This window comes from Poecilia latipinna, unplaced genomic scaffold (genome assembly GCF_001443285.1).
Source record: "Poecilia latipinna isolate Pla-1442-1.1 unplaced genomic scaffold, P_latipinna-1.0 Scaffold488, whole genome shotgun sequence".
Lineage (NCBI taxonomy): Eukaryota > Metazoa > Chordata > Actinopteri > Cyprinodontiformes > Poeciliidae > Poecilia > Poecilia latipinna.
The window spans coordinates 89,293-99,033 of record NW_015113104.1 but is presented as its reverse complement, the minus strand read 5'-3'; the positions used below and the strand labels follow the sequence as shown (position 1 = coordinate 99,033).

At 38.1% G+C, this 9,741-nt stretch overlaps 2 protein-coding genes across 6 annotated transcripts in view; one reads left to right on the top strand and one right to left on the bottom strand.

Annotated features, from left to right (window-relative positions):
* Positions 1–918, bottom strand: part of nhsb (Nance-Horan syndrome b (congenital cataracts and dental anomalies)) — a 56,588-nt gene extending 55,670 nt beyond the window's left edge. For 2 of the 5 annotated variants that reach the window (XM_015039831.1, XM_015039832.1), the window contains exon 1: positions 201–917. In XM_015039831.1, coding sequence (XP_014895317.1) covers positions 201–480 — 280 coding nt within the window. In that variant the 5' untranslated portion in view covers positions 481–917. Of the gene's footprint in view, positions 1–200 lie in introns of all 5 variants that reach the window. The other 3 variants (XM_015039833.1, XM_015039834.1, XM_015039835.1) reach the window with 2 other exon arrangements.
* Positions 919–6,733: 5,815 nt separating this feature from the next.
* ace2 (angiotensin I converting enzyme 2) overlaps positions 6,734–9,741 on the top strand; it is a 12,694-nt gene continuing 9,686 nt past the window's right edge. Inside the window, exons 1-6 of the mRNA XM_015039827.1 lie at positions 6,734–7,297; positions 7,395–7,553; positions 7,647–7,740; positions 8,580–8,723; positions 9,050–9,165; positions 9,262–9,367. Coding sequence (XP_014895313.1) covers positions 7,106–7,297; positions 7,395–7,553; positions 7,647–7,740; positions 8,580–8,723; positions 9,050–9,165; positions 9,262–9,367 — 811 coding nt within the window. The 5' untranslated portion in view covers positions 6,734–7,105. The remainder of the gene's footprint in view (positions 7,298–7,394; positions 7,554–7,646; positions 7,741–8,579; positions 8,724–9,049; positions 9,166–9,261; positions 9,368–9,741) is intronic.

Genomic DNA, 9,741 nt, shown 5'->3' with positions numbered 1-9,741 from the left:
ATATATATATATATATATATATATATATATATATATATATATATATATATATATATATATATGTGGGCGCCCTTCGTGGCATGAAGGGACGCATGTGATGTGAATGAATAAAATCATGACATAAAGAAGATTTCAAATTTTGTGTTGTTCTTTTATGGATGGAGGACGCGGCTACAGACTTCTTGTGGTGGTCTACTTACGCACTGCCTCCTTTTTGGGGTCCAGGGCATTGGCAGTCTGCTGGATCTGGCCTATTTTGTTCTGAAGGACCCAGACACGCTGGTTGGTGCTCATGATGTCGTTCTCTAGCTCCTGAAATAAGGAGCACGCATGCCGTGCCAGGTCGGACAGCTGTCGCAAGGTCCGCGAGAGAACCACATGACTGATGGCACACAGGTCCTCGAAAAGCAGACCTTCATCGTTGGGGATCTGGTGTCTGCACAGAAGCTGCGGCTCCACAATCCTTTTGGCGAATGGCATTTTGTTCGCCAAAAATAACAGAGACTGCAAACCAAGTGTAAATCCCCACTGCCTAGAAGAAAAAGGTAAAAACGGGGTAGAGACAACATCCAAATGTATAAAATCCACGAGAAGCCCGACGAGGTTCAGGCCGACGGCGCGTTATCCCCCGGGCGTCAATCCAAAGTTCCCAGGATCTCCTTGAGATCCTCCATCCTGCTGCTCGTTTCTGGGGATCACTCACACTCCCGCTCACACACATGCATACACACGCACACACATGCAGGACACAGCGCAGCCCAGGTCAGTGGTGTGAGGATGCGTGTTGAGTCTGCGATCATGGGTTGCCTCCGTGCCGCGTCAATTCAGCCAGAGCGCAAAGGAGGAGACGCTGAGGCATTTCAAAATAAGACTCACGGTCGGATGGAGAAAAGGAGGAACGTATCTGCAAAAAAAAAATTGTAAAATTGTAGAATATAAAATATCCGCATGAGTAGCATTTCTAACGTAATTATAACATGCCAAACAATTATTTTATTTCGGTCATTCTGTAAACGTGTAGCCTTTAATTCTTAGGCTCCTTTCTTCCTTTCCGACGACATTCTGGTTATTTTTCAGGTTATTGACGCAGCTTGTATCCGTGGCCTGAAGAGCGTTCAGACAGTGAAGATGAGAGTTGACTGAGGTAAAACACGGAGGTGTGGACATCTGTGGACAGGGAACGGTCACAAGGTTTCATCCCTACAAGCACTCTGTGATACAGTTACCTCTGGTCAGGACCTGCTGATTTTAAACTGGACTGTTTTATTATTAAAAAAGAAAAAAAAAACAGAAAGAAAAATAATCAGTTAGATTAATAAATTGATTGTCAAAACTGACTTAGTTTTTTTAAAAGATTTTTCTTGACGTTAGGAAGTTAGACTGGATATTAATTAATTGCATCAGAACAATACACTCACCGGCCACTTTATTAGGTATAGCTGTCAATTCTACTGACACGAACACAAACTACAAACCAGCCTATAACTAGACACAATCTAGACATGGCAAAGAGATGACTTAGATGACTTTGAGCATGGCATGGTTGATCTACTGGGATTTTCATACTCAACCTCTCTCTTTCTTTCTCCTTTGTTTCTCTCTCTCAAGTGTACAGAGTGGTCTGAGAAAGAAAACTCAAGGAGCAAAACCTTTACGATATTTTGCTGATGCTAGAGTTCAGGTGATAATCATTCGAGAGCAGATAGAAAGGCAACAGTAGCCCAAATGTCTGCTGGTTAAAACCAAAGTGAGTAATGCCATCTCTGAAGGTGCAACACAAACTTCAATCAGCTGGGCTACAGCAGCAGATGACCACACCAGACAACGCTATGAACAAAAAAACTGAAGTTATTCCTGCAGGCTGACTCAAACTGGATGACAACAGAGGGGGGGAATTGTTGGGTGGTGTTGAGCTAAAACCTATTATCACCCATTTGGTTGTGGTATGATGAACCAGGGACGCTCCTAGAAGATCCATGGCCCTCAATTACTGTAGTTTGAGACCGCTGATGGAGCGGTCTCACATAGAGCATAGCCAGCACTTGTTGGAAAATCCTGCTCGACTCCTTGGCTGCTATATCCTGAACGGTTTCTGTCTTGTGCTTTCAAAACGTCTGTAGGAACATCTAGTTTTTGTACCGTTACTGTTTTCTCACTTCTGCTCCAGTTATTGATGACCATCTTTAGGTATAAATAAGCCTGTGGAGACCATTGTATAACATCATTTTGATTCTTCTCTGCAAACTGTGACTTCACTGAACAATGCAAATACACACTGACATACAACGGTTAACACTAAATAAAACATTGGTCTAAAGTAACACAGTGGAAAAGTTTTTCTTATCAGCTGCCCTTGTTTGCTTATTTTAAATTGCAAACTTGCCAGAAAAGTTCTCATGCAGCTTGCTGTCGTTGCCGAGTTTTTTTTTTTGTTTTGTTTTTCTTTTTCTGCTGAATGGGGTTTTCCAGGATACTAAGCCTGGTCATTGTCTGATTCATTTGCACTGATTAGCCTATAGCCTCTGGGCTCAGGCTGTATATAGACATGTCTGCAGTGAACTTGCAGTTACAGCAAATTTGAGACACTGCAGACCGACAGGAACTTGTCATCTACCTAACTGTGTTCTGCCTGAAAAGCAAATGTCCAGCTACAAATCATTCAGATGTGTCTGAAAAAATGAAAAAAGTACCTGGAGGAGTCCTTAGAACCCCTACATTAGCTCAGCAATCCATCACAACTGCTTGGCATGGATATTTGCTCAGTTAAGTAAAGATGTTTGATCTATTAATGTTAAGAGACTCTTCCCTTGGGTTGCTGTGCGATTATTTTTATTACTCTTTTTTTAATAAACCACATTTATTGGAGTAGAAAAGGGTTGTGCTTTGATTTATATATGATGCTGTAAGTTTGATCTTTGGCAGAATTACATTTCATATTTTTATATACTACTGCTACTACTACTGCTGCTGCAATAATAATATTGTGTTAAAAATTTTGTTATATTATTCTCTTTTAGCTTGTCAGTATTTCAAAGCTAGTGCTTTTAGTCATGTTCAATTTATGGTGTTGTAGGGTGTAGTTTCTATATGTATAATAAATGTAAGATTATATGTGCATAAGGAGTGGGGATATTGATAAGTTTATACTTCCAGCCACTCCCTTGAAAATGTAAAACAAAAGTTTTGCCATCATGGTTTATGCTGGAAGTATATTTTTTAACACATTAAAACATTTTCTTTTGTAATGTAATTTTATTTCCTCTATGCGTCGAGTGACAACGGGTGTTTTAACTATCTGTGCTACCCATTCATCCGTCCTACCTTGTGGAAATGCGCATGCGCACATCGATGATACGTCACATACTGCTTATTCAGTAGATTTCTTGTCGATACATCCTACCTGCGAACTAGCACCGACAGAAGTACGGTAGGAAAATCTGACGAGAAGCAGCTTTGCGCATGCGTGATTCATTTCCAATGTAGAGAGAATGGGGTTCAGTTCAGGTCAATTCAAATGTATTTAATTAAGGACAGCACATTAAACAACATGTGGGGGAAAATCTGAGAAACTGTTGTTTTGTGCATAGGTTTTCTACCTATGTACAAAATTAATTTCTTGGTTGTACCTTTAAAATCAAAAGTTAAACAATGCTGTTATACAGACACTTGCCTTGAATTTATGCGACTATAAACAAGGAAAAACATAAAAATGTACATCAGAATGTATATCAGAGAAAGCTCATCCTCCATAACAATGTAAATCAGTCGTCACGTATTTGTTTTGGTTTTAGCCAATGTTTCGTCTGGGAATCGAAAACTTTAAGATCAGTCTCCATTTTTATTCCTGAAGTTGGGGTCTCTTTGTGCAGGTGAGGTTTTCTGAATCAGGTTACTGTGGGACTGACCACCTGTCTGAGCTCGGGGAAGTGGGAGGGGCTCACTGCAGCGTGGGAATTCTGGCCCTTTTTAGAGAACCGACTCTTTTGGCTCGGATCACTAAAAAGAGTCGGCTCATTCTGCTCCAAAGCGGCTCTTCAGATATTTTTATTTATTTATTTTTTCGGTCCTTAATTTAATATCCAACAGAAATATGTCGCAAAATGAATGAGAGCTCATAGTTTGAAATGAATTTATTCTACAGCTCTTCTTCTGGGTCAGCATAAAGTGAAATGTGCATTTTGAGTTTTAAAATACCATATGATTTTGTTATTTGGCTTTTGAAGGTTACATTTTCAGATTTACCTGCGGAAAATAGATGGGACAGGAGCTTTTAATTAAGAAATCTTCCCATTTTGTCTGAAACTTGTGTTTGTATTGAACCAGCAATGAGAAAACATGCTTCTGTTACATGACAGTTTACTGCTCTAAAGTAATGGGTTTTAAACGTTTTCTTCTCTGAAAAGCACACCAGCAATAAATCTCAGACTCTGAAAGGAGTGAAGAGATTATGTAAATCCACAAGGGGGCGTCCTGAACTGTCTTACATTGAAGTCTGAGCATGAAAAAGAATTTAACCCAACCATAGTTATTGTTTTAGTATAATGTAGAAACTATGTGACATTATTACACACAGAAAATGTACATTTTAGCACTATTTGTGGCTTATGATGGAATCAAAATATAATAAATAAGCTCTTTGCTTGCTTATATTCTGTATTGTTCAATGGACTGAGAGACTGCTATGATTTTGTGCCCTCCATGTATGGGAAGCACTGTGCTGCCATGACGCTGTGACATAATTCAGGATAACAGCCGACAGCTGACAGGAAGTTCATAGGGGCTGTAGCCACAATGATCTGTTGTCTTGCATGTTAATACACAATTTAATCACTATGTTGTTTTATGCAACCACTGCACATTATCAGTTCAGCTTTACTGCTATTTTAAGTTGATTTTTCTTTTTTTCAAACACATTAGAGAAAATTTAAAAGTATCTAATTATTATATAAGTTATTTATTGTCATTTGACACTCTTCACTCTCCATAAGCACTTTGGTATTAAGGTCTGAAAATATAAAAACAAATGTATAAAAACAAAGGAAACAGGGATTTTTCTCCACTAGCGACAGTAAAGACAGATTAATGTAAAGGTTTATATTTGAGACACTGAACAGACTGAGGAGTTGTGAACCAATTGTGCCGTCCCATCGGTTGCCCGTTGGCTTCACAAGTTGTTATTTCTGAGATTTGATGCCTGACATTTTTTAGTCCAAACATGCAGCTGGTTGACGACCCCAGCAGCTCTTCCAAGGGGCTCTGCAGGTTTTCTGGAGGAAACCCTGGGAGCTTTCCCAGGTGACGCTTCCTGATTGTTCTCCATTGTGACTTGAAACTTTCTTACCAATCTTTCTTAAGGAATGCTGCAGGTATTTTGCTGTTTATTTAAGTAATATTTAAAAGTGAGTTTTTGAAAAGGGATTTTATTCTTGAGTCATTAAAGGGTTTGACTTGGAACCTGCGCTTGTCCTGTTGTCGCCTTCCCATCCTCAATTTCCATTTGCATGATTTGTTTCTGCCAAAAACTGGATGAATAAAGTCAACAATCTGGTGTTTTGTAAACAAAATTGTTCTTTTAAAAAAAGTTGTAGCTGAGACCAGAAACTTCATAATTCCTTTTTATTTTGTAGTTTTTGTTTATTTATTTAGGATATTTTAAATGTCGTCCAGTTCCTGTGTTAAATGTCCATTAGAATTTAAAGTTTGAGAACGAAGAGGACTTCTTCCCTTCGATCCTCCACTCAGCTGGGTTTTTATTTTCCATCACAACAGCATAATAAATGTTGATGAAAACAATTCATCTCTGATTTCCTGTTTCTCCTTTTTATTTGTGTCTGAGCAGGGAGAGTTTCATCAGGTGTCCTGGTTCCCTTCATCCATCCAACCTGGTTCCCTTTAGTTGATTATCATACAATAACTTGCAACATTGTCAAAGCTCAATGTAACTTTCGCAGGTGGTGGAACATTGTTGCCAACAGCTGCTGAAAGTAACTAAAAAAGTTACTTTTAACGTAACGTAGTCACTTTCCAAATCAGGTAATCAGTAATTTATCTAAGTTACTTTTTCAAGTAGAAATCAGTAATCTGATTAAAGTTACTTTTTTCAAAGTAACTATGCCATCACTGGCTGTGGATGAGTATTGGTCAACTTTGTACTTTCACTTCTCTGTTGATCGGACATTCTGTAGCAGAGAAATCAAAATGTCCCTCGATAAAAGCTCGTTCATGCTGGGATTGTTAGTATTGAACTTTGGTCTCATTGCTGATTTCTTATCGATATTTATAACTTACAGTATCATTTATGTTTCATCCTGAAAATCAATTGCGGCTTGATAAGGATATTTGTGAATCGTCTTGTTTTCTTTTTCTTAATATTTTTCTCCCCGAATTGTTCAGCACAAACTGAATTAGTGAATATTTACCCATTTTCAAAATCTACTTAAACCAAACATGTTAAAACTTAGTAAGTTAAACACACAAATCTCAGTCCAAAAAACCGTTACGTAAACATTATAAAATATTTAATACCTTAACTGATAACACATTTCTTGATCTAGCATATTTAATTTAAAAAAAAAAAAGTTGTTTATACTGATAATCTTCTCCCTTATTCTGGCTCCGGTTTATAACATACACCTTTTAATTTAAAAATACACATGACATTTATTTACACTTATTTTTTTTTATTCCCAGTATTAGCAGGTTTTCTTTTTTTAATTATTTTTTTTAATTATAAATCCTGCTTTCGATCTTAATCTTACACAACAGGATTCTGTGCCAAAACATTTTGATTCATCATGCTGACAGGCTGAAAAGCTTCAACGTGACACTTTATTAAGAGCTGTCACTTCATGTTAAGCCAGCAAAGTCTTCCAGAAAGAGATATCTATTTGAATCTGATAAAGCATCAACGTACGACACAGACTTCAGCACAGTGGCGTTGAAAGTTCCCTTTAGACATCATATCTGTAAATGAAAACTGATACACCCTCTGATATGGCTCTGCTGTCCAAAGGCCAAGGCGCCTCAGATGGTTAATAAAACTGTATAAGTGTACAGTGAGCTCCCTTCTCAGAGTCATATTGTGTGCGTGGATGAAGCAGCCAAGATGTCCGCCGGGATTCTTGTAGTGCTTCTGGCCGTGTCTTCGGCTGTTTCCCTCGTGACGGCCGACGTGGAGTCCGAGGCCAGGGCGTTCCTGGAGAGGTTTGACGAGAATGCCAGTGACAAGATGTACAAGTACTCACTGGCATCGTGGGCCTACAACACCGACATCACTCAGGAGAACTCGGACAAAGTGGTACGTCCTCGCATGCTTCCACAGACTCATTTGTCACGCTGTTCCTAAACGGTATGTTTGGAAGTTGCTGATTAATATCTGTTGTTGTGCCACGCAGTCAGAACAGGGGCAAATTTGGAGCACTTTCTACACCCAGATGTCAGAAGAATCCCGCAATTATCCCATCGACCAAATAAATGACCCAGTGATTAAATTGCAGCTCATCTCTTTACAAGATAAAGGCGCTGGTGCTCTGTCTGCGGACAAAGCTGCACATGTAAGACTTTCTGCCCGAACTTTCATATTTGTGAAAATTGATATCTTTCTGATATTTATATTATGTTTTTTTTTTTTTTAATGCTTCCTGTAGCTCAGTAAGGTCATGGGCGAGATGAGTACGATCTACAGCACCGCAACGGTTTGCCTGAAAGATGACCCCCTTAACTGCCAGACTTTGGAGCCAGGTACAGTCTGTTATTTTAAAAAAACTTCCTGGTCCTGACAAAAGGCAGATAATGCAGTTATACATTAACAAAATTTCCCAGAGTCAGAAGATACTGAAAACTGTAATCCATATGTGCAATCTTTACTCCCACAGTTGATCATAACAGTTATTTAAATAATGAACCATCTTTTTTTTTCTGCTATGTTTTAAAGTGACTTAGTCTCACCTGAAATAATAGCACCCAGTTGTTTGGTATGTGACTTGAATGTTGGTATAATAAACATATCAACAGCTCATGATGAAAGGCGTTATAAACCCAATCCTGGAACAAGCTGCATCACGCCCTACTTTCTCAGCCACTGAAAACTGTTATTTTCCTCTTTGTATGAATGTTTCCTTTGTGTTTTATTTAACAAACAGTTATTTTGCATCCCTTCCTGCTTCTGTCTGCACATTATCTGATGTCTCTCGTCGTTTAAACACGTCTCTTAAAATGTCAGATTTTTTTTTTTATGAAACTAGGCCAATATAGAAAATTTCATAATTTCTTCCTTCCTCTACATAACATGCAGAACAAAATGACATTTTATTTTTTATGTAAACAAAAGAAAAGGATGTGTCTGTGTTGGTATTTTCATCCATTCATTAATGATGCAGAACCAGTGAGCACGGCACATCTTTACTTTGGATAAATATGGGACAAATTTGGCATTCTTCTTCTTCTAAAATTGTGTGTTTTGAGGGGAATTTAAATTTTGCTGGATTTCTTTTTCGGAACCATTAAAGATTTGACAAATAAATGAGTGATGGGAGCAGATTTTTTCCCCGTCTCTGATTTGTCTTTATTTCTGTGTACAGGCCTGGAGCATGTGATGTCCAACAGCCGAGACTACGAAGAGCGTCTCCACGTGTGGGAGGGCTGGAGGAGAGAGGTGGGGAAAAGGATGAGGCCTCTGTACGAAGACTATGTGGATCTGAAGAATGAAGCTGCCAAACTGAATGGTAAATAATGATCTGGGAGTAAACATGAAACAAACAAAAAAAATTATATGCAGTGTTTTTATTGTGTTGATGTTGGAAAAGCTTCAGGATTTTAACTGAAAACAATGAAACTTCTATGATGGATGAAAACTGCTGAACTCACTGTAAGTTAAAGAAGATAAAAATGAAATCAGATAAGAACAGGAAGAGCTGATAAGGTTTTGTTGTTGTATGTGATGACTTTGTGTTTGCTTCTGGACCAGCTGGTCCTCACTGAGGCCTGACGTATGACTCAAACGGCCAGCCTGAGTTTGAACTTAAACTGCTTTTCATTCACAAATCTGCAGGTTTTCAAGACTACGGAGCTTATTGGAGATACAATTATGAGACCCTCGATGAAGACGTTCCTTACAAGTATACCAGAGATCAGCTGATGGAAGATGTTCGCTCAATATACAAAGAGGCAAGCAGTGCATCAATAACAATGAGAATGAGGTCCTGCTGACAGTGTCACAACATGAAGAAACTTGAGGTTGTAATTGTCATATTTTTTTTGTAGATCATGCCTTTATACAAAGAGCTGCATGCCTATGTAAGATCCAGGCTTATGGAGGTCTACCCAGGATACATTGACTCACAGGGACCCCTGCCCGCCCACCTCCTTGGTACGTTAAAGTATTAGTTATGAACCCATAATCAAGTGTAGTCCAAGTATCCCGGCTAATTAACCTTTTATTTAGAGTCACAAAATAGACATTACGAATCCACACGACACAAACAAAATGTTAAAAATGCTATATATTTTTTACTGTGCACTAAAATACAGTATGTGTGTATGATTTTTTTTTTTAGAGTAACACTATTCACACAATTTAATTTTTTTTTATGCAACGATGTGTTCTTAAAGACGATAACATTTTCCTGTAATTTGGGACATTTAGTTCAGTGTAAAAAACCCAAAGACACCAAAACAAACAAAAAAAAATTATATATATATATATATATATATATATATATATATATATATATATATATATAT